Raw genomic sequence first — 25,068 nt, forward strand, 5'->3', positions numbered from 1 at the left:
TAGATTTGGGTTGCATTCTGAAGAGCTTGTCATATTTTATCAGAAGAAATAGAAATCTTTTGAGGCAAATGCATACATTTTCTGTTCCTTCGCTGGAATATCAAATTTTCCGAGGGTCATTTAATGCAACAGCAGGTTATTAATGGGAGGAGTTGGCGGGCAGTTGCTGTGAGTTGAGGCGGTGCCTTCGCCGCCTTCACGCCAGACTGCGGCGCGCATAGAGAGCTTTGCGTTACAGAAATGGCGGAGGGGGAGTTGGACGTCGACTCGTTGATTTCCAGGCTTCTAGAGGGTGAGTTCTCCGTACTGTCTGTTCGCTGTGGCTTGTTGATTATTTTTTTTCCTAAACTGCATGGATTTATTTTTGACCTGGGAACATTAACGAACTCGCCTGACTCGTCGGCTAGCTTGACGTTCGGGAGTACAACGCTGGTCTTTCTGTCCGAGGACACAGGCACTCCTCTTAGCCAGCTACTATTACACGTCTCACGGCTCCTTTTAGATTAAATTGGAATAAAATGGTTTCTTAGAACACCGCGGTGCTTTCAGCCTGGAAATGTTGAGTCTCCCTCGTTGTAGTCGTTGCTTTGGAGTGTTTGTGCTCTGGTTCAGTATGGAGAATAGCGTCAGACTCTCCATTACCAGCAATTAATTTCTGCCAGCTTTCATGTCGCAGTATTGAGGTTATTACTTCGGCATGTTGCAGATCAGACACTAAATAACCATTAATCTCATGTCAACCATGACAGGGGGGTTACAACCCCTACTCGTGTATATGTGTTAATTAGCCCAGTAAGAAGTACTCGATTGTATGCAACGGCTTCATTTGCCAACAACAAACTTGGATGTCCATCCAAAGTAAATGGCGATCTTTAACTTTGCTAATTGCGGCTCGAAACGTTGGACGTAATGGAAAGATGCCAGATGAGGTGTGAGCGTTGTTTAGCTTGTAAGCCACAACTATTCCTAAAAAGAAACGAGTTTTTCTAATGAGGTTTGGTGGGGCGGCTGAAGACGTCACAGTGTTGTGTTTCTGTGTGAACGTTGCTAAATGACAGTGTGTGCATGAGAATTGGTTGTCTTCCACTTTTAGATACATTTGCAGGGACCATGGCCTCAAGTTATGGAGCTAAGGTTTAGTCACGATTACTTTTTATTTTTCTGTGGGGCTGTTGTGTATTTTTTTCGGCAACTTTATAGCTGGGACAGCCCTAATAGCTCCTACACACAGAAATGCAGCTATTGAAAATGGAAAAAAAAAAACATACTCATTTTTAAAAAGGCATCTCCAGGACACCCGTCTTGAGCTACTGGATTTGTAAAGAGGTGTTATTTAAACAAATGAACTTAAAAGTGAACCCATCAGGGATTATGTGGCCTTTGTATTTATCATTTTTTGTTTTAGCTGATTATGATCTCAAAAGCAGGTTACACATCTTGTCTTTCTGTTGAGTGCAGTAAAATCATTCAGGTTATGGAGCAGAAGTGTTTTTAAAATTATAACTCGCATCAGATCCAACATTTGATCCCTTTTTTTTCTTCTTTTTGCATTTTCAAAGTGAAGTGCAACAAATAAAATATCTCAATTTTTTCTTCTACAAGAACCATTCAGAAAGCACAGTAGTTTAAAAAAAATAAAAAATAAAGTATCACTTTACTACCCAACATGTTGGATTGTGTATTAATTTCTCATAATCATTTCCAGCACTTAGGAAGCGTTTTTTACTATCTCCATCTGTATTAGGACCAGAGGTGTTACTATGGTTACGCAGCTCTGAAGTTAAACAGGATTTCACCATGTAACAATAGTTATAGTGATGACATTTTAAATTACCGTGGTTAGCTTTATGGAGATTTCCAAATGGCCACCAACGTTCCCAATACAGCACCATAAATCGGGCTTCTTGATTGGTTAATTTGTTCCTTTGAATGTAATACATTCTGCCCCGTTATCTGTTGGAGTTAAACATCTCCTTAGAAGGCATCCTCTGTCACTTCAAACATATCCCTGATGATGAAAATAGTTACTAATCAGCCTTTTAAAAAAAATAAATAAATTCTTTTTTATTCTTGACCCTGGTACTAGACTAATTGTGAGTTTTGGATCAGCTGTTCTTTTGTGAGTAAACTTCCACCAGCAGTACTGATGATGCTATCATTTGTTCTGGGTATTTTCTTTCCCTGAGAAGGTGTGTGTTTGTTTGTGTGTGTGTGTGGGGTGGAGTAGATCTGTGACTAAAGACGCACATGAGTCACATGACGCTTCTCCACCTCTAAATTCCTGTCTTGCTCAGATTTTAAAGGGGCAGTATTATGTGTTTTCCAGGCACATGGTGCCATTTTATTGCAGTCAAGTAAATGTTAACTTCAGTTGATGCAAAAATGCTATATAAATAAAATGTGACTTCAAAGAAATTTGACTTTGTAATTTTGTGCCTTGAAATTGGGCCTATGTCTCTTTAAGAAACTCCTACTATTTCTGAAAAGCCACCTTCAGGAAGTCATCACAACTTGGCTCCTTTGTTAACCCTTTAACAACAATTTGACCAGCGTTGCACTGAGAAGTAGCTCATATAATGAGCTCAGCAGTTCCACCGAGTGTTTGCTAATTGCTATTGGCTAGTCTAGAGGAACGAAGTGAGGGAGCCATGGGGGAGGTCTGCTTTGTGAAGCAGAAGGTCTGAGAGTGCAGCTCAGAGGAGGAGCTTTGTCCTCAAAGGCGGGGCTAGGTCCACCCAGGTGTTTTGCACCGCTGAGTGGTTGCCATAGAAATTAAAGGATTTCTCAAACATGCCTGAAAGAATCAAGGCAACGTCCAGGTACGTTTTTTGTTGAGATAACATGATGTGAAACGCAAAAAAGACAGATTTTTATTTGATAAATATCTGCACTGGCCATCGTTCTTGCTTCTCTTGCTGATGTTGTTGGTTTGGCTCTGGTAATTGTGGAGGTACTTACGAAGAAAAGGCCGCTGTTGTTCCTACATCTTTTGCTATGTGTTGCACGGCAGGGGAGGTTGACTTCCCCAGATAAATATGGGATCCTGACCCAGGTGAGCCGATCGGCCAGGAACACGGACGGCCTCTCTGTGTGCAATAAACACTCGAGCTGGTGGTGAGCCAGTGGCGCTGAATTTTGTTGTTAAAATAATGTGCTGGATAAATGCAAACAGCTTGTTAGCATATGGAAATCAGCAGGATGTGAATTTGCATGAAATTTTAGCAACAACTGAGTTGATAAAGGGTGATTACAAGTTGTTTGCTCGGTATGTGAGCGGTGCATGACGACACTGCCTCCAGGTTAGATTTCATATTTGTCTGCTTTGTAATGCAACATACGGAAAAAATTAAGGAAAACAATTCCAGATCAGGGCTCTGGGTTCATTCACACCACCCCTTTTGTAGCCTGCTTTACTCCAACTCTATTTCGTTTGTGGAGTCGTGAATGCGCAATTGAACTTTGATGTGGACCAAAAAAGTGAACTGCGGTCCGTTTACAAACCTAGGCCTGGGTTTGGTTAAAGTGAACTCTGGTGTGCTTCGAATGCCTAAGTGAAAGCCAAGCGAACCGGGAACCGTTCCAAAAGCAGGATGCGAACCGTAGTGCATGGCATTCTGGGTAAACGCAACAAAAAGAAACGAGCAAGTCTAGCGCTAGCAGGAGAAATGACTCTCGGCCTTTTACCAGCTACAAGAGAAAACCTAACCGCTAAAATCTGACACAACTCCATTTTTGTTTCCATTTTGTGAAGAAGGAAGCTGTGCTCAATGTCTTTGGAGGTTTTTGTGTCATTTCCTTCAGTGGTTCTTGGTGGAGCACCCCCACAGGCGAGGAGGTGAACAGGTTTTTCAAAAAATTTGATTTGCTTCACACGGTGCAGTGTGAAAGCAAACCGCATGAGCGGTAAATGTAATACATGTTGCAGTTTTGATCCCCAATAGAACAGAGTCTGGACTGAACTATCAGGTATGAACATGTTTTTTGACTCTTCATAATCCATGCTCATGGTAATTTTCTGGTTTTGGACCATCAACTCGTTACTGCAGTAAGAGTTGGGAAGAAAAACAGTCTGGCAAGTATGAACAGATGGCGCAAAATGACATGTAGTCAACGAGCAGGGAGGTAAGAGTAACTTTCCAGACACACCTGAGAAGACACGTGAATCTAGAACTCAGTGTGACTGCAGATATAAATGTGACGGCTCCCACAGATGGAGCTAGATCTTTCTAACACGAGTATGAAATCATAGTTAAGTCACCGCAGGTGTGTATTTTTTATTCTGTAGACAGAGGAAAGGCCACGGTTTACTCTCTGTTGTTCAGGGTGTGACAGGTTGACGGGTTCAATTTGATTTGAGCAACCTAATGGAACTAAACTTGTTTCTCTGTCAGTTTGAATCATCAGAGGAAGCGTAAGTGCTGCAAGCTGAGCCTCCAAGGTGCTCTGAAGCTTGAACACAGAGTTTGAACCAAAGTCCTCCAAACATACAGTTCAGTATTTGGTTCCTGTTAGCTGGCTCTGAGCTGCACTGGGGAAGAATGGAACAGAACTCGAGGTAAATTTGGTGAAAGTCCAGTACTGATCAGTACTATTTTTAAATTGCACTATACACAGTGGACCCCAGCATTAAACAGAGTGTCACAATTAAGTACTCTGTGATTTAACTCCGTTCTAAAGTTGTCATCTGGGAGGAAAGAATGTCCTGTCCCTTTCTGTTCTTGCTCTGACTCTGTAGAAACCAGCGTTACTCTTTGGCAAAGACAGTTGGATGCTTATTTCAGAGTTGCTTATTATTTTTTTAATGGACTTCTAATCTAAACCTATTGTCTTAACTGAAATTTAGTTCTTGTAGGAAAAAAAATGTTAAAAGGTGTCAGTTAAATAGAGGTGTTACAATGTCAACACAACTGAGATTTACGTTGGATTATTTAACAAATTTTTTTTGACGCATCAAGATGCAGACGTGGAGGATCCAGATCCGTTTCACAAAAATCAACCGATTGTCTAATTTTTAGAAGAAGAAGAATTATTTTATTCATCCCAGCAGGGAAATTATTTCGCAGTTACAGCACACGACAGGAGCTGCGTCTGCAGGCAGCCAGCTGAGCCGGCGCCATTTTTGAAGGAGGACATGCAGCAAAAGTCGTTGGAACCGGGAGTCGAACCCGTGATGTCCGCGGGTCTAAGGCCTCCAAATGTGGGGCGTGCTAACCCCCTGCTCCACCACAGCACGCCCCAACATTGAGTTGAGTTCTGAAGGTCAGGCTGAGCAAGAAACACATCCTGGCCTTTCTATGCTACAGGAAAAAATAGATTTAACAACTGAGACCGAATACAGGCACATTGCTAAGAAGGATTGACTTTTATTTATTTACTAGGACTCGTTATCACCCTGTAGGATTATAATTCTTTTGCTTTTTTTTTTATAGTTAAAACAATTTCTGCTCCAGAAAAGGAATTGAGCAGATGTTACCATGGTGACTTGTTCACGAGAAAACACGACAGCCTTTGTGACGTCCAGCTAGCTGTTGCATCTTCTTCTTTGCTAGACAATGTGTTAGCCACTTTGATTGAGGCACATTACATACATATCCTCTAATAAATTAACTCATTTAAAATTTTTAATACCAATTCAGCCATCACTTATGTACCATGTGGATATGTTTGTGTCTGTATATGTTGTGTTATGTTAAGGAAACTAAAATGTTGTTGTCGGGCAAAAACCTTGCCTCTTGTGTTCATCCTAAAGCCATGGAAAATATTATATAGAGCCAAATGCTTGAATTGCCAGATTTTATTTAGAGATCTGACCTTTCACAAACACAAAGACTTCTCTTAAGCTTTCTACCACTACGGTTTCCTCTTGCTTACCTGGCTGGGTTACATCAAAACCTTCTCAAGGGAAACTCTGTGGCTTTTTTTTCTTTTTTCTTTCAGGGATTTACCTGCAGATCAGAATGACTGACTGCACACTTCTTCTTCTCTGCTTGAATAACGGGGCCTTTCCACCAGTGAAAGGGCTTTCCTTCATAGCTGTAGCAGTTTGATTTTTTTCCCCCTCTTTCAGCATGCACTGCTACAGATTGGGAGCTAGGTACTTCTACTGACTCAACTTCCAGAGGAGTTTATGTCCTACTAAATGTCAACAGCTGTCTCTGGTTGAAATGAACACACTCCTTTACTGACAGTAATCCACAAGGGCAGGGTGCTGTACTCAGACATAAAGTGATATGGCTGCCCTTGGTTTCTATTTTCAATTCTTTTCTAAAAAAAAAATAGAAACAAAGTGACCAAATGTTGCATTTTAGGTATTCGGGGATTTATTTAGCCCCATTTTCAGTAAACTGAGTGATCTTGCTCTGAGTTTCTGAATTTTTTATTGTTCAAAATAGTTATAATTTGAACAATAAACAGTAGTGAGCTAAAAGTATTCTAAGTCACAAAAGTTCTTTCTTTTGTGACTTAGAAAGAACTTTTAAGAAATCTATGCATTCTTAAAAATGCATAGATTTTCATTTTTGAAAATGAAAATCTATGCAACATTGTTTAAAAAAGAAAAAGAAATTGTACACACAAGATAGGTTTTAGAAAAGTTTTCGTCCACACAAATTCGCTCCTGAGCATTGTTTTGAACATGCCAAACCCATAGGGGGCAGTGTAGCATAAAGCTAAAACCTATGTCAGCCAATCAGATTGCTTCAGTTCCTGTTAGGAATTAAGCATGGCGCCAGGAGGTTAATTTGTGTGGACAGATATAGAGATGGGACTACTTTTAAGTAGTGTATTACAATATAAAGTTATAAAGACCATGTCGATCATGTCAAGCACGTTTTCTCAAGTCTCCTCTTTGGTGTGTGGCTTTCGTTTTCTTTTTTATTAAACAGAGTTTTTGTGTAGATTAAAGTCCAAAACGCATAAAAAGGTATTTGTTTTCCCAGCTATCTGTGGATGAAGCCATTTCTAAAATTGACTGGCAAATATTTCCAATAAGAACTGCTGCCTCTCTGTTGATTGTCCTGCTGCAAACAGAAAAGAAGAATCCAAACAGTTTCTAAACATAACCTGGTAGATCTGCAGATAGTAAGCTTGCTGTTGGATGACGCAAGTCAACTTTAATAGCACTAATGTTTAAGCAATATTGAAATGCAGTCTCCAGGCTGATTTGGAAGAAATTCACGAGGCAAAACCTTTTGAATCGTTGCTTTCATTAAACTCTGCTGTGACTAAAACTGTTTTGTATATCAGCCTCTTCAACAACTAATTTAACTAAATCAGGAGAAGCAAGGTGAAACTTTTTTTATTTTTATTTTTTTATTAAAGCTCTGTCTGTTTTTTGGAAAGTGTTGCAAACAAGAAGCTCCATTAGGCAAGTGAATGAAAGAATTTACTGCTTGCAAGTTTTGTTTCTTTATGATTCATATTTTGGAAATGAGCTCATCGCCAAAGCATTTTTACGAGGAAGACTTCCTTTTTCAAAGCGTGAAACGTGTGAGATCCTTTGGCTCTTGAATGTTTTTGGCAATTAAAGAAGAAATGATTTTAAATATCTGTCCAAATCACTTAATGTTCTGCTGAATGCAGCACTTTTTATATTGTTAAAGTTGCATAGCAACTAATCTTTGGCTATCGATTTGCTGAAGTATCCAAACTTTAAAGTGACCTTTTTTTTTGCTTTATATCATGTGATATTGTTATTCCCTACACAAAAACATACCGATCGCTTGACTCTGACATGCATGTTTGAGAAATCCTTTGATCTCCATGGCAACCATTCAGCTGTGCAAAACAACTGGGTGGCTCTAGCTTTGCCTTCGAGGCAAAGCTCCGCCTCTGAGCTGCAGTTTCCAAGCTTCTGCCCCACAGAGCGGCCCTCCCCCACTCAGCTCCTTCAGACTAGCCAGCAGCAATTAGCAAACACCTGGTGGAACTGCTGAGCTGAGCTCATTATAGGAGCAACGCTGGTAAAAACGTTGTTAAAGGGTTAATGGAGGAATGATGTCATGATTTCCTGAAGGCAAAGTTTCAGAAAGAGCAGGAGTTTTAAAGAGATGGAATCCCAATATCAAGGTGTTAAAAGAAATTTGACTTTATAATTTAAATCATATTTGATATATCTAGTATTTTTATAACAACTGAAGCTAACATAGTTACTTGATTGTATTATAAAATGGAATTATATGTAGGGCTGAAACGATGCCTCGAATGATTCGAGTACCTCGATTATTAAAATTCCTTGAGGAAAATTTACCTGCCTCGAAGCTTCGTTAAGTTATATTTTATTATTTAGCGCACCGTGTTCCGACCGGAACATTATTTGCGTTACGCGTAGCTCTGACTTCCGCCTCTGAGTTGTTGACGAAAGCTAAGTGCTAGCGGCATAACGTCCAATTTTCAAGTTTGGCCGTGGGGATTTTCTTGATTTTTGATAATGCCGTGGTTTTAATCGTTTTTGGGGGACCCATAGACATCCTTAAAATGACTGGCGCGACGCCTGGAGTATGGCAGCTTTCAACCAGCAGAACGGCGGGAAGAGCGCTGCAGGAGTATTTATACAGGTGAGCTGATAGACTGAACACGACGGGCAGCTGAGTAGTTGATGGTTACAGTGCAAGTGCAGCTTTACCGATGAACCGCACAATAAATTTCATATCATCTCGGCCTCAACAAATGGGTGGCGGTACGTAGCTGGTAGATGAGTTTCTGACTGTGACGAACGAAGGTGCCGTAAATATCCCGCATTGCTCCCCCCGTTCTTACTTTCGTCTGCTGGTCTACCGTTCGTCTTTGCCCCCCGGACTTAAGTTCGTCTGTTGCCTGGTCTATTTCCTGCCCCCCAACTCCAGGCAACATGTCCCGTATTCTCAAACCCAAAGCGTGACATGTTTAGGGCAAGGTGAGAGTTCATCTATTAAACTGACTGAAGATGAATACATAAACTAAAAGCTGGAGTATAGACATTTTTTATAAGCGTCTTTGTGAGCCTGGCTCTTTATTATTAAATTGAATATAATTTCAGATCTTTGTATAACTTTTCTTCTGGTTAACTTAGAAAGTGAGCTATTATTGTTCCAGGTTAGTTTTCTAAACTACAAAAAATCAACGTTAGGGACGCTCAAATATGAAAAATTGGACTGATGTTGATATCTGATATTAACACCGGTGTCATGCCAGATTTACCCATATTTTTAGTTTTTTTTTTTTTTATCCGATTAATTGTAAGAATTAGGCCTGTCGCGATAAACGATAAATCGATTAATCGTAGGATAAATTAAAACTATCGACGTCATTTTAATTATCGGCATTATCGTCTCTTCCGGCCTTTTTCTCTTTCTGTTGATGACACTGAATGAAAAAAAGGCTCAACTCCGGTGCTCTCCACTGACTCCTCCCTTCCTCATTTCCTCAGTGTAATTCCCAGCGCACACTACACGATCTTAGAGCTGTCGGCCGATTGTCGGCCCATTTTCAAAACCTGACAGATCACACATTAGCCGACAGAAATCCTAGCTATAACGGTTCGATTGGGTTCGGTCCTGCAGTGTGGTGTCCAACAATGGGCACAAAATAATGGCTACAAGTTCAGTGAACTAATTTTAAAACCAGGCATTAATCAATGCTGTACTACAATCTACCTGCAATGCATGTTGCTAGTGTCAGGTAAAGTCCTGACTGAATGAAAATCATTATAACCTATTTACGTCACGTTAACGAAGAACAGCTGAAAAGTTACCGGTTTCGCTCCAACTCCTCCCCTTGTCATTTCTATATTCTTTGCATGTTGAATAAACATTAATGTTGTTTCCACATATCATCTCCGATGTTCGGGTTGCGCCGTGTCAGCTGTTTGGGATTCCCCTCCGTAATTTCCCCTCAGAAAACACGGAGGAGAATCCGCGCTTTCTGATTGGTTGCCTGTCACATTCAACAGGCTGCGTTAAAGCTCCCAGTCGGGGAAAACCCCTGATTTAGATCGGAGGACGATCTACCGTAACACACCACACAATCTTAGAAAGATCAACGTTTTAAGATTGTTGTAAGGGGAAAAATAGGAGCAAAAAATCATGTAGTGTGAACTATTGCATCAGGTAGTCGATGTGTCCATTTTCTCTATTTAAATCTAATTATTACGGAAGGGCAACATAATACACAGACTTCATTATCTGCACTCTTTTGGTTGAATGAAGTATTTATTTCTACTTTGGCTTTATGTTGTTTAGTTGTTTTTTTTCAAGTGCGTTTTTTGTTAATGGAGACCATTTTATTTTTGTTTTTGGTTGTTTTGTTTATTTTGTTTATCAGTTCCAGTGTTTAGTGTTCTTTTGAAAATAATGTGCATCTATCTTTGGCAAGAAATCGCATGGATTATTATGTCATTTCCATTACATCAGTGTTAAAAGGTCTTCAAACAATATTATCGTTTATCGCAATAATTTTTGAGACAATTAATCGCTCAGCAAAATTTGCTATCGTGACAGGCCTAGTAAGAATAATTGATAGATTACTCGATTCCTAAAATATTCGTTTAACAGCCCTAATTATATGCCTGGGAAACGCATAATGGTGCCTCTTTGAAAGTGGGATTTGGGAAACTGATAAAAGTGATTTCATAGTGCCTCTATTTGTTATTATGATCAATAACTGTAATAATTGTTTTATTTTTTCCTCCTCTTTCCATTCTGAATGATTGTGGTCCAGTGTTACATGCAGTGGTGGCTGTATGTAGGATTTTCCCCCCATTTCAGGAAGCTGCTGAGCTCCGACAGGTTAAGCAGGCCCAGCTGGTTTCACTCTGCCTCTTGTTTAGCAGAGTATAAGGTCAGCTGGGAAACCGATTTCAAGGCCTCTTGGCCAATTGGGCAGCATGTGTGCTGCAGCTTTGTGTTGCTGTGATGGAGGATTTGTTGTTTGCTAGAAACCCTGGTGCTTGTTGTTACTCTTCCCTTTCTTTTCTTTTAGGTTCTCATTTTTCGCCTTTAAGATTTCTTCAGAAGATTTCTTCTTGAAGAATAAAACTTTAACTTTACCCTCCTGGTTTTGTCTCTTCATTTTTCCCTGGTTTATTTATTATTACACCTCCCTCCCCCTCCAATACCTCTACACTGCCTTGGGGATGTAACATCCAGTGTAGAACCATCCAGCTGAGGTTCAGTCAGTCCAGAGTTGCTGGTAACACTGCAGCGGTTTGATCGTCTCTTCAAATGGACCACAGCTGGTTTCTTCTTTGTTTTTGTCTATTTAAGACCAAAGTTATACACTTATCATGGCTTTATTTTATTATTTTTAATAGAAGTGGACGTCACTGGGTGAAATGTTGACTGAAAACAGGAATTTGAAAGTCTGCAATTTAGACTTGATAAATATGCAGTAACCCTTTGTGTATGAAGATTCACCCAGATACTCTGCTACATGAATCCTTGATTGCTAAAATATTGACTAGCGGCGGGTTTCCCCAGTCTTCTCTCTTCATTTGTATGACCTGATAAAATCATTCTGATCATTTAAGATACCACGATGTAGGGCTGAAACGACGATCACTTAAGATACCACGATTAATAATCAGAATGATTTTATCATTCTGATCATTTTGTGGTATCTTAAGCCCTTCTACTCACAACAAACATGCTCTTCATCGGCCGTTCCAACAAGGTGTGACAGCAGGCGTTGTCTAGACGACAGGCTAAACCTGATGGACTGACACGGTTTCCAATCGGCTGAGGCCACTCTGTGACTTCAGGGCCCTCTGGTTTCATCACCCTTGACACCAAACTGACCTGGGACCAGTTCCAGCACCTCCGCCAAAACACTGCGACCACTGTAAGGGTCTCATGTCGGAGGTGTGGCTTATCCATATTGCTGTGAGGGAAAAAGGCCAGTGCAGGACACAGTGGGGAATCAAACGGCCATCTGCCGTTTTTCCAGTTGATGTTTTCCAAGAGAATATCTCTGCTGTTAGTTCCAGCACACTGAAGCTGCAGGGTGTCTGAGCAAGGTCACCGGTATCCTTCAGTCTACCAAACCAACCTCATGTTTTTTTTTTTTTTTTACTGCGTTTGTGTTCTCCTCCACCCCATTCCTTTTCTTCCTCTTCCTCCTCCTCCTCCTCCTCCTCTTCCTCGCTGTTCATTAGCTTTTACTAGTGCTAAGCCCACATTGCTCCAGGCTTTAGCAACAACAGCCCTTCTGTGTGCTTTACCAGAACAGGTGGCTTTATGTGGCACGATTACCAACATGGTCACACGGCATCAGCAAAAAGGGTGGAGGGGAAGTTTTCATTTCAGTTGTTGGCAAATGGTTGCAAAATTTGCTGTTTATGAAGATTTAATGTTGAGATTTATTTATTTATTTCCCCCCCCCCCCACCAATGTATTACTTGCTGTGTCCATCGTTTCCGTAGACAGAAGGAACTGATCCGTCAATCCTTCAACGACAAATGAGCTTTTTTTTTTTACTGCAACACTTGCCTGCTTGCATTTTTGGCATCATCGAACTTTTGGACTACAAAATCTTTGAGAGAAATAAAAATGTCGGATTTGTGAAACTGATTTGCCAGAAGTCCATGACCTTGTTTAGTGATTCCACAGCAAATACTATAGCATAATTGTATATAAAAAAAAATGTAGTAGTTGCTAAAGATCTGTACACACCAAAAGAAATAAAATTAAACTTTTCTGCAAAATTCAATTTTTCCAAAGTACACAACAAAGATGGGTAAAAAAAATGTTTACTTTTTTTTTATTGAAGGGTAAAAAAAAACAAAAAAAAAAAAACATCATGCTGGACTTTTCTGTCAGGCAAAAGTTTGAGTCTCACTCAAACCTCTTCATTGTTGCCTGTGACTTGAAGCTACTGCTAACTAGCTGCTAATTTACCCTTTCTAGCTAGCTACCTTTTCTTGGATTGAAGATGAAAATTATTTGTAAATACATTCTACCCAGAGTTCCTCAAGTTGCATATGTGTAGCTTCACCTGCTTCAAATTCTATTTAAAAAAATCTTAAGCACCTGTTGCTAACTGATTAATTAGTAAAAGAAAAAAAAACCATATAATTAATACTCTGTATTGATCAGTTTATGTTTAGCTACAGATTTATCCTTTTCTGCAAATGATAATGATAAACCATCACTGACAGAATGCTATGCTGTTACCTTTTACAGAATAAACAGCTTATTTTATATTAAAAAAATTTTTAAATTGTTGCATTTTGTTATGCATTTCTAGTATTGAATAAAATATGGAATCGTAGAGTTTAAAATATATTTAATCATTAGAATAATCGACTACTAAAATAATCTCGAGCCGCAGCCTTGTATCGATTACACGCCTCAGAACCGCAACATCCCATCATTTCCAGAATGTAAACATGTCGCCTAGCAGCAGCTACGTCTATGCATATTCTTCGATCCATAAACGGTTAATATTTCTCTCTCAGTTTGAGTTAAACTTTGATACTTTTTGTTTAAAAAAACCCCGAAACGATAAAAAGCCTGATTTTTTTTTTTTTTTTTTTTTTTTTTTTCTTCTCCATTGAACACTTTTAATCTTTTCCAAATGTTTCTCTGCAGTCGGTGTCTCCCCGGTTGTGTTTCTCTTTCTCTCTCTCTTTCTCTGAGTGTGAGAGCTGCTCAGCTCCAGGCTGCTGGCGTGGCATTCTGTTGTGGAAACAACAATGGTGGAGCCTGTGCGGCGGGGCGCTCTCGCCCCCTGGCACCAAACATGGCAGCCAGCGCTTCGCCCAGTAAAAGCCCTCCCTCACATCCACTCTTTTCTCTGCACTTTCATTTTGCTGCTCCGATTCAAACCCACCACCACCACCCCTCTCGTTTTTCCACTCTTCTCCCACTATCCCGTCTATCCCCCTCTTCTCTTCTCTCATTCTCTCCTCTCAATTTCAGTCTTTCTTTGGCGCCACAAAGCCAAGCATTCACAGCTGGCACTTATAGGCGAACAAGAACATCCCAATGAAAATGCAGAAAGCCTGCGCAGAAATGCCACTGCAGTCGGGACTCTGAGTTTCTCGTTCGGTGATGGGGGGAGAATGGGGGGTCACTGTTTTCCATCTGCCCCTGCGTGGGAGAGGTTTAGATAGAGGAGGGGGGTGGTTGGCTTGAGTCCCAGCTAGAAAGAACCGAGGCGGGCAGCTAAAAAAAAAAAAAAAAAAAAAAAGCTCTGATGGGGCGTTTTCATGCAGAAGGGACAGAAACGTGCGCAGTCATGCCTGCTCAAAATTCACAGGGGCGCTACTGATCCGCCAACGGGAAATGCACTTGATCAGGAAGAAGGAAGAACCCCAAACTTCCTGTTTCTGATCAAATTTGCTTTTCATATCGGTTAAAAAAAAAAAAAAAAAAATCAAAACAAAACAGTGAGGCATATTTTCATTTTTAACATCAAAACAGATGAATAAACGCGTCTAGGGTCCGTCGCGATAAATTGTCCCAGTAATTTTCACGATAAACGATGTTATTGTTTTGAGACCATAATTTATTGGAAATGCCGTGTCAAATGCCAATAAAGTTTAATTTGTGAAAGAACGCTCGACACTGCGGCTGGAGGACGTTTTTTTTTAAATATCCAGAATAAAACGCAATAAATAAAACGGAACTGAAACAATAAATATGGAGTCTTTCTGAATAAAGTTTTCCTTATGAAAAATCTGAATCATCTCAGTGGATATTCTCGAGCCTGATTGCTCACTGTGACGGGTTTAATATCTCCAGATGTATTTGGTTTCAATATCAGAGTCTGCAGTGCGTTTGTGCCCAAGTTAAAGGGAAGCAGCTCCACATTTTACTGTTGGTGCAATAAAACTATTCAGGAGACGAAGCCGGGGAACTTTTCACCACGTGCTTAACAAGCTTAACCAGCAAGGAGGGCTCTGTGTGTGTTGTTTTTTGTTTTATTTTTAAAGCAAGTCGGTCCACTGTGAGAAACTTTGACATGAACAAACTGACTGAAATGATTCAGAGCAGTATGAAATCAGTGACCCTGTTCACACTGCCTTTAACGAAACCTGTTTCGTGTCGCTTCATCCAGTTCTGATTTGATTTGTCAAAATATTAGCTCGTAAGCAGGGGAGCCCCCGGTCATAAATAAAAAAACAAACAGCAGCTAAAACATTTTCTGAGTTGTATTGCGTAACTTCTAACTTGTAGTTTATGTAGACCGTAAACCAGCTTGGTCTTGCAAACAACCGTCTAGAAACACAATTTCAGATGGCACTTGAAAGAACTGCTTTAGATTTTAAAAAATTGAATATTTTGTTTTAACATGCAGAAATCTATGCTTTTCCTCCCAAATCTAGAATGAACTCTTAAAACTTGTCGGCTTCACGACGTCCTCACTTTGGCCTCTATATGTAACTGATGAGCACAACGAAACAATTTAATGCTCAGTTTCTTAGCTTATTTGCTGCAACAATGGCCAAATCTACAATAAAATATAAAGATATTGCTGATTTTATTAAGAAAAGTCAGTCACATCCTGTGAACGACAAGCAGTTCAACGTTCTTCCCACGGTAAACATCGTGCAACCAATTCTGAAACGTGCAATAAATCAAAATGTCTTTTTTGTTATTGTGCACAAAGAAAGCACAGCGAAATTTAAAATGTTACCTTCACATCAAATACATTGATCAGTGTTCCAACTATTCCATTAATATGATGGTTTTTTTTGTCTTTTTTAAAAAAAAGCTCTTAATAGGGTGTTGTTTTTTTATTTGTATTTTTTCTGGCTGTTGATTTAAACCAACTCAGCATTTCGGCATCATCTTCGCAGTTCTCTAGGAGTTTGTTCTGGGTTTGTTCTGACTGCCGATTCTCTACGTTTGGTTCTGGGCCTTTCGAGACAATCAGACACAGACCACCAAGCAAACACTGTAGTTGATCTCTGGCTAACTTTTATTATTTTTGCTACAGTGTGGCCAGCCCTCTGCTTGCTGCTCTGGCTCTCTCGCCGTCCCATGCAGCACTCCTTCTTTGTCCTGACTGACTACTTCCTCCTTCCATTCCTCACCCGTGCCCATATATGGTCACATGTTCGTTTCCCGGTGTCTGTGATTGACTTATTTACCAGTCGGCTCTTGGAGCTCTTTGTAAACACACAGGAACACGATGCAACCAGTGTTCATCCACTGGTTCAACCAGTGTTGAACCAGTGTTCAGCATCAGCTAGCTTGTTTCAAGCTAGCTGATGTTGCACTGCTGACCTGACTGAAGGCCTTCTCGGTCTGATAGCAGAAGTGATCAGGCTGCTCCTGTGCTTTCTCTCTGTGGGTTGCATTGTTCTGGCTGTTGCAACAAGCGCTTTGGTGTGGTTTGAGCTGGGCTTCACCCTCCGATCCCTCCACATATTTGGCGAATTAACCTGCTTGTTGCTAGGCAGCCGGACTTTAATTCGGGGAACACTGGGTTTGTTTGTACCTAGAAGGATCAGAAACGGCTAAAGCAGTCTAATCAAAGCCACAGTGTGTTTTAGTAATACTCCTCTTGTTCATCCTTTTATTTATTTTTTTTTACAGAAAATAAAAATGAGGTAATATTATGATGTTTTGGAGGGAATTGCTGTTTATGTTGCGTTTCGCTAAGTCTCTGCTGCAGTAAATCCTCGTCTCAGGTCTGAGAGCTCTGTGAAGCTGTCTGGAATGCAGATTTCCCTGAGGAAGGGGGGTGGTGTGTGTGTGTGTGTGCGTGTTTGAGGCGCTGCTTTTTCCTGACGTCATAGTGTCTCGCTGAAGCTGCAGCAGGGTGATGACCCAGGAATGCAGCCACTTAAAGAGACAGATGTGATATTTTTGCAAACTAAGGTGCACAAGGATCCCACATTTAATTTTTATTTTATTCTTTCTGAAGGAATTGCGGTGCAACAGGGAATCTTTAGATTAATGTCGTAAGTTTTGGAAAATTTATTTGCGACATTGAGTTTTGCAGTGAGAATGATTCCTGTTGTTCCTCTCTGGTTGGTTGTTGTTTTTCTGAGTCTTGTCCTGATACAATATTGACATCAAAAATCGGTCTGAAAAATGAGTACCTCATATCAGCATCTGTTTCACTTCTAAAATCTATCATACAAGCACTCCAACAGAAGTAGGGATGAACGATATACTGGCATTGACATCGGTATCAGCCGATATTAATCTTTTTTTTTTTTTTAACATATCGATATGGTCCGATAAATAAAACGGGATTATAAGTTAGTCAGTTATTCTTGTGACTATTATTGACCATTATTCTCTGTTTGAGTATAATATCACTTGATAAAGTCCTTTCTAATGCTACAAAATACTGTAAGTAATAACAATATGAATTATTCGTGTGATATCACATCAGTCTTATATCTGGTGTTACAAAGTTGTATCCAGACGTCGGTATTGATAAATGTCAGAGATTGCAGATGGAAGGTAAAGAGAGGGGAAAATATAAATCATACGTGTCGTTATTTTCACGCCAAACTGGAACTTTGTTTGGGGGGAAAAGCTTTGTTGTAATTCTTTAAATTATGAGGATCAGTTCTCCAGACTCTCTCAGCCATGTTTTTTCTGCTGTCTGGTTGGTTTTGTGTGTCTGAAAAGTCACTGAGGTGGGAAAAACGCTGCCAACTTTCTAACAATTGTCACCCAACCGTTAACGGCACACGATAAACTGTCCCAGAAATTATGGCGATAAATGCCAAGTATTGTTGTTTGGAGACCATATCCAGATAATGCGTTGATATTGCCGTAGGAAGGCGTGATCGCTCTCTCGGAGGCTAGAAAACTTTTAGTTTTGTTCAGAACGCTCGACGCTACAAGAGGAAGACGTTACAAATATTTAAAATGAAAATAGAATGGATTATGAAGTCTCTGAAGAAAACTGTCCTGTAAAAATGTCAGTCATCAGAATGGAAATGATCGAGCTCATTTTCATTTATTATGCGATTAATTGATTGCTTATTTTGACAGGATTGGCCGACTTTCAGACTTTTGTGGAGGTAGAAAAAACGGTTGGTTTGTCCAGTAAGTATCGGCTGAAAGTTCAGGAAGTGGGTCTGATTATCGGCGCAGCCGGTTCCGCTCTGACGCAGCAGGCGTTGGTATGCAGGCTGCGACCCGCTGGAGGTTCTACCTCGTCTGCAGATCCTTTACTCCCAGACGACAACCTCGCAACGTTTCCATGGCGATCAGAGGTAGGCGCCGCCCCTCTCCGTGAGCCGCAGTGCCGTGGCGACGGACGCAGGGATGCCGGGACACTTCCCTCCCCGCGAGCTTAGAGTGGTACGGTCCGAAGTCAAGGTCACCGTGTGTGTTTGTGTGAGAGAGAGAGAGAGGTAGGAGAAACTGAGGTGTTGATGCGAGCTCAGATTCCCCCGGCGCCTGAAAGCCGATCCTTTCAGGCCTCCTACTTTTCCGCCTCGGTCCGTCCCAGATGTCAGCTGAGGCAGCACCGATGTGTGAACACGTCACCTCACAGCTGGAAGGGGACGGCTGTGTAATCACACAGCAGCCAACACACACACACACACACTTGCCCCCTGGTTGTGTATTGTTGTGTGAACGGTCCTGTTTCTCTGAACATCAGATTCTCCGGTGCAGCGTTCTCCTGGCCAACCTGAGCCGTCCCTCCTTTTGGATCCTCCAGATATAGTCCTGGTGTCGCCTTTCAGTCAAAACATGGACACAGGTTGTGTTGGCATGAGGCCGAGGGTGAGGTGGGCGTGACCACTGTCTCCAGGCAGAAAAGGGACGACTTTCCTCCTCATTAAAGCAGGCAGGCAGGCGGCGGCAGCCCTCCTGGCCCGCTGTGGTTCTGTGGTGTGGTCTGAGTCGGCTCTGCTCCACTGTTGTGGTTCTACAGCAGCGAGGGAAAAGTGGTTCTGTCTGTCGGAGGCGCCGGACTTGTTCTTAGTGTGAACACAGCAGGGAGAAACGGGGGGAAGGCTGAAGGGAAGAGTTCTGACATCGTTTAGCAGGGTCGTCTAAAAAAACGATTTCATAGATGAAACAAATATCACAGGCATGATCAATTGCTCAATAATTTCCATGTTCATGATTTATTGTTTTTCTCTTTCCTTGCTACCAAAAACCGGATGAAAAGTTTTTAGCCCAGTGCTTCGGTCTCAACCAGCTCCTTCTTTTATTTCTTTTTTTAATGACAATTTTGTTTTCAGAGGCTTTATAGTTCACTTTGTCATTTCTATTTGTATTTTGTATATTTAATATGTCTTCCAGCTCCAGTGTTGAATGTTCATTAGAGTTTAAAGTTTATTGATCTTTGAGAAAGTGTTCTTGTATTATTATTATTATTGGAAATGGCCTCAAAACATCATTATATCGTTTATTGCAATAACTTCTGGGCCGATTTATCGACCAGGAAAAATGTGTTGCCGTGACAACCAGCCTACAGATATAAAGTGGCTGATCCTAACTAGTTGAGCATCTGATTCTCTGAGGTGTTCTAACTTTGTCTGGTTTCACACTTTATTATTTGATAATAAAGTGTTTGAAAGTGTCCATTTAGGCTGTTCATGATGACACATTTTACTGGCTGATAAATAATCCCAGAAATGATTGCAATAAACAGCAATATTGTCATTTTGACACCATTTTCTGCTGATCTAATGATAATAATGGCTTACTGATGCAAGAATGCCCTCTCAAAGATCGGAAGCATTTTTTTACATTTTAGCAGGAAACATTTCAAATATCCAAAATAAAACAAAACAACAATAAAGTCTCAGTAACTGAAACTGCATTTAAAAAAATAATCATTCAGCTTAGAGACGAGGAAAACAGGCAAAAGTATCAAGTAGTGTATTGGTGTCAAATGTTTGGCTTACAGTCTAAGATCAGATTAGCGCTACAAAAAGTTGGATATTCCTCATGTGACTTAATTAACTTTATGAACTGTATTTGACTATAGGACAGAACAAAATCCTAAAAAATAAAAATAATGAAGTGTAGGCTACATGTATTAGGACATTGATTTGTTTCTACACAAAAATAGGACTGAAATTGGACATGACTGATGTGACTGAGCTAAGTTTTATTTCTTTCCTCTTAAACACAAACAACAAAAAAACAAAATATTGCCCAACAGGAAGTGTGTCCAAGCGTCCCTCCCACACAGTCCATTTCTGTCTTCCTGTTGCTTAAACGTCGCCCCCCATATTTAGCTTCAAGTTCGCTGACAGCCAAGCCGGCAGACGTCATGTGACAACACGGATCGTCGACACTTTTGAGAAATGCATCTGTTTTAACCTGTTCTCCACTTCTCCTTGTCCTCCCACCAGTACGAGGATGCCGCCCAGGCAAGATCGTCCAGATGACGGAGGCGGAGGTGCGCGGCCTCTGCATCAAATCCCGGGAAATTTTCCTTAGCCAGCCAATCCTGCTGGAGCTGGAGGCTCCGCTCAAAATCTGCGGTAAGCTCCGCCCCCCTCCCTGACTAAGCGGCACGTTTTCCTGGAAGGATCCCGCAGCATGCTTCCCGTTTCCTCCAGGTGACATCCACGGACAGTACACAGACCTGCTGAGGCTCTTTGAGTACGGCGGCTTCCCTCCAGAGGCGAACTACCTGTTCCTGGGCGACTACGTGGACAGAGGGAAGCAGTCGCTGGAGACCATCTGCCTGCTGCTGGCGTACAAGATCAAATACCCCGAGAACTTCTTCCTGCTCCGGGGCAACCACGAGTGTGCCTCCATCAACCGCATCTACGGCTTCTACGACGAGTGTGAGCTCCGCCTACTCCCATCTACTTCCTGTTTTAATGTAGGGTTTGGAACAGAGAAGCACGCCAAGTACAGCGGTCGCAGTTTATTTCAGTTCTGTTCAATAGACGGAACATTGAAAATACTGTTTATCTTTTTTCTAAACTTGTCGGAATTTCAGTCATAAACCATTTTCACTGAGGTCTCCAAATTTCAGCTATTTACCCAGAAAGTAATAGCAACCACTTTTTTTCATAAAAATATTTTTATCTTTCCTGCTAACCAGTAAGCTAAAAATGCTATATTTTAATGATGCTAGCCAAGTTTTTGCTGAAAAGTAAAGAATTGTAAATCTGAAGCATAAGAAGGTTCGTCATGCCTGAAAATAAAGGCTAACAAATAGCATAATTAATCTGTTTTTTAGCTAACAAATTAAGCTGTTTGTTAACTAGAAAAGAAACTATTTAATAAATTAAGCTAAGGAATAGCTTGGCTTAATAGCTGAGCTATTTGTTAAGAAATGGCTAACAACTTAAGCTAACGAATATCTTAATTTGTTTAACAAATGGCTAACAACTGTTTTCTTACTGTTGTCTAAGCTTCTCTTTTCCGACTCCTTTTAATTGATCATGCAATGAATTGATTTACTGCTTGTTGTGACAAGCTAATGTGTTCATGAGTTGACAGTGGGCTCTTTCTAACACTCTGGTTGATCCTGCAGGTAAACGCAGGTTCAACATCAAACTGTGGAAGACTTTTACCGACTGTTTCAACTGCCTGCCCATCGCCGCCATAGTGGATGAGAAGATCTTCTGTTGCCATGGAGGTACTGAGACCTGGGAGTGTCGCAGGTTCAGGTTTATGATAAAAAACCAAGTCCTGTAACAATTCTCTCTCTCTCCGTCAGGACTTTCTCCTGACCTCCAGTCTATGGAGCAGATCAGACGGATCATGAGACCCACAGACGTGCCTGACACAGGTAGCTTAACACACACACACACACACACAGAGCAGACCAGCTGGGCTTCAAGCCAAGCAAAAGGAGAACTTGGAAATAAATCAGAGGGGTAAAAATGATCAGGCTGCCTCACATCCAAATCTGGTTCGTCTGGATGTTTCTTCAGTGTCTTTAGAAGTGAACTGGGTTCCCTTTCAGAGCAGACCATTAAACAAAAAGATCGCACAACGGCAAAATAAAACATCTTCAAATGACCTCACCAAAGGTAGAAAAACTTCACACCAGCCTCATGCTAGTTTTTTTTTTTATATATATAAATGAAGGCAAATGGTCCTTTTCGTTTTATTTTTCTACAAGAAAAATCCTGAAGGACGATGTGTCCATCAGTTTGTGACCGTCTCCTCTAGTATCATTATCCAGAACACCTCTATAAGGTTGCAGAATGGCCTAGTCAAAGTTTGAATCCAATTGAGATTCAGGGTTAACCACTCATCAAAGAGAAATTGCAAGTTTTGCCAAAGCTGTGGAGTCGAGGAATTTTTCTGACAACCTGATGTAGCCTGAACGAAATGATTAAAAACAAAACAAAAAAAAGAAGCAACAAATCATCTAAGGCAACAAATGAGAAATGAAACCTGGATCAGAGTGGAAAGGAGCACAGAGTTCAGTCTGACAGAAGCCAGGCTGCCATGTTGCCCCACTGGCCCTCTGACCAGTTTCAGCAGAGGTGGATGGAGTTGGAACTGAACCGGCAACCCACTGATTGCAGGGTGAACTCCTACCATCATTATGACAAAAAACAAACAAACAAACAAAAAAACATTTAAAATAGACAAATGCCGTTTAGCCCTGTGGGGGGTAAGTAAATCCTGGCGGCCTGCCAGGCTGATAATACACTGGAGAAACTCTGGAAGCCATTTTGAAGGTTTTTAGGATTCCAGTAAACTACAGTCACAACTAAAAAAAGTTGGAAGAGTGAACCTTCCCAGAAATGACTGGCTAGTTCTTAGGTTTAGGGTTTATCACTTGGTTTCCATAGTGCCTGGTTGGTTTGAATAGCTAGTTTCCCTCCAATAAAACCTTTATTTGAATTCAACTCAGGCTGACTTGGTGTTTTTTGTCTGTACAACACATTTAAGTGTGAAAGCAAAATTGTATTAACTTAGTAAGGGGGTAAAAGGTTTTTCTCAGCCTCTCCTACGGTGGCCTGTTTAGCCCATTTTCATCCTGATGAACCAACATGAACTCAGGTTCTTGTGAACTCTTCCTGTTTCTCTGCTGAATGATTAGTGGTCTAATGTAAGAACAGGAGCTTCTCCAGCCTTATTCCCCTTTATCTACTTGTAGCTGGACCAGAGGAAGAGGAGCCTCTCTGTGTTCACCCCCTCATTAAACCTCTTCCTGTCCTTATAAGGCAGCTGGAGTTAAGACCCTGGCAGCCTCCGTCTCACATCCTGTTATGGAGTTTCACCATGACTCCGTGTCTGCATGTAAACGCTTCACAAATGTCACACTAAAAATAAAAAAAGACTACCAGTGTTTCCCTGCAACCAGGTGACTAGATGGTGACGGACTCTGACGTTTTGTTTCACTTCTTCTCCCCCTGCAGGTCTTCTGTGCGACCTGCTGTGGTCGGACCCCGATAAGGACGTGCAGGGCTGGGGGGAGAACGACCGCGGCGTCTCCTTCACGTTCGGCGCCGACGTGGTCAGCAAGTTCCTCAACCGTCACGATTTGGACCTCATCTGTAGAGCTCACCAGGTACCACAGCTCCTTCCTACCAGAGATTTTTGTTTTCCCCCCCTGCTGTTAAAGGCCTTGGCTGACTCTTGTGTCCGACGCCCCCAGGTGGTAGAAGATGGGTATGAGTTCTTCGCCAAGCGGCAGCTGGTGACTCTGTTCTCGGCTCCCAACTACTGCGGGGAGTTTGACAACGCCGGTGGCATGATGAGCGTGGACGAAACCCTGATGTGCTCCTTCCAGGTCTGTTATTATATTTTAGCATAAATTCAGCCTCATATGTTCCGGTTTTAGTCGACAAGGAATATTTAGGGTTTTTGCAGCAGAATCCTCAGCTTTACTGCTCCTTCTGTTCATAAAGATGAGCGTGACAAAATACATTTCAGTAAGTTATTTTAACTTGTTTTTTGCAATAATGACAGAAAAACAAATCAGATTTTAAGATGAAAATTTCGACAAAATTTCTTCTATTAAATTTTTTTTTGTTTTTACTTTTTTACTCGCCTTCCCTCCAACTTTCTGAGCGCCCTCTGGTGGCCCCCTGGGTTTACTGCAGTCCCACTTTGACAAACAGGCTGTTCCTTCACAAGCTTCAAGTATGGAGTTTGATTGGATCATTTTCCAAATCCACACAAGAATGAGAAAATGAAAATTCAGAATATTTAGAAAAAAAAATCTTTTACTATTCCTTTCACAATTAACACAACTTAGTGTTGATTCATGTAGTAAAATCATAACATAAAGCATATCATAGTTCAGTGTGGTGTGTCGCCTCAGTGCTATTAATGCAAAGGTTTGCCCTGTTCCATATTAGAAGTCATGAAATTCAGATATGTTGCCGTGGAGATGTTTGACACTAACAAATATTTACTTAAAACTCAAGAGTTCAGCTCACGTTGCCAGGTAGAGCTGCTGGTCCAGTAATAACCGATTCTTCTTCTTCTTCTTCTTCTTCCTCCCAGATCCTGAAGCCGTCTGAGAAGAAGGCCAAGTACCAGTATGGAGGGATGAACTCCGGCCGGCCCGTCACGCCGCCCCGCACAGCCCAACCCCCCAAAAAACGATGAAGACGGACAGACGGACAGAAAGATGACGAGATGATACGATTGTCTCCTTCTGGCTTTTCACATTAAAGAAGTAAAAGCAACACTTGGCAGAGAAGGAACCAGAACCTCCTATTTTAAATAAAACACCCCCCACTCTCCAAAACCCTTTTTTTTTTTTTTTTTTTTTCCCATTTAATCTCTTGAACTGGTGTTGTACTTTTCTTCTTCTTGATCTAAGCTCCTCTTCCTCATCCTCCCACTGCATCTATGTAACATTTTTTAAAAAGTGTTTCAGTAAGACACAGTCATTCTGTAGCATATCTTTATATTTTTGTCATTTTTTGTTTGGTTTTTCTCTTAACAGAATGACGGCAGTTTTTAGTTTGTCCTTCCTCCTGTACAGACACCACAGGTATTAATGACTGCTGGGTTTTCAATAAATAATACAGGGAATAAATCCCATCCTGTGTCTTTCTTTTATCTCTTCGGCTCATTTAGAAAAAGAATGAAGTTCTCTGTCTTCAGGCTGTTCCGCTCACATGTCGAGGTTTCAGTTTTAAATTACAACTAAGTTTATCTGAACCAGTGATCAGTGAGTTCTGCATTTTAAGCCCAACTAACCAAAGGCTTTATGCTGAGGCCT

General features: G+C 41.1%; 1 protein-coding gene across 1 annotated transcript; it reads left to right on the forward strand.

The window, feature by feature from the left end:
* Positions 1-137: 137 nt before the first annotated feature.
* Positions 138-24,887, forward strand: LOC116732387 (serine/threonine-protein phosphatase PP1-beta catalytic subunit). Its single transcript, XM_032582507.1, has 8 exons — positions 138-292; positions 20,264-20,395; positions 20,474-20,704; positions 21,403-21,507; positions 21,589-21,660; positions 23,249-23,400; positions 23,488-23,622; positions 24,342-24,887. Exons 1-8 carry the CDS (start codon positions 241-243, stop codon positions 24,444-24,446), a joined length of 984 nt encoding a protein of 327 aa, XP_032438398.1. The 5' UTR covers positions 138-240; the 3' UTR covers positions 24,447-24,887.
* The last annotated feature ends 181 nt before the right edge of the window (positions 24,888-25,068 follow it).

The sequence above is a fragment of the Xiphophorus hellerii genome, chromosome 14, assembly GCF_003331165.1.
Source record: "Xiphophorus hellerii strain 12219 chromosome 14, Xiphophorus_hellerii-4.1, whole genome shotgun sequence".
NCBI classification, from domain to species: domain Eukaryota; kingdom Metazoa; phylum Chordata; class Actinopteri; order Cyprinodontiformes; family Poeciliidae; genus Xiphophorus; species Xiphophorus hellerii.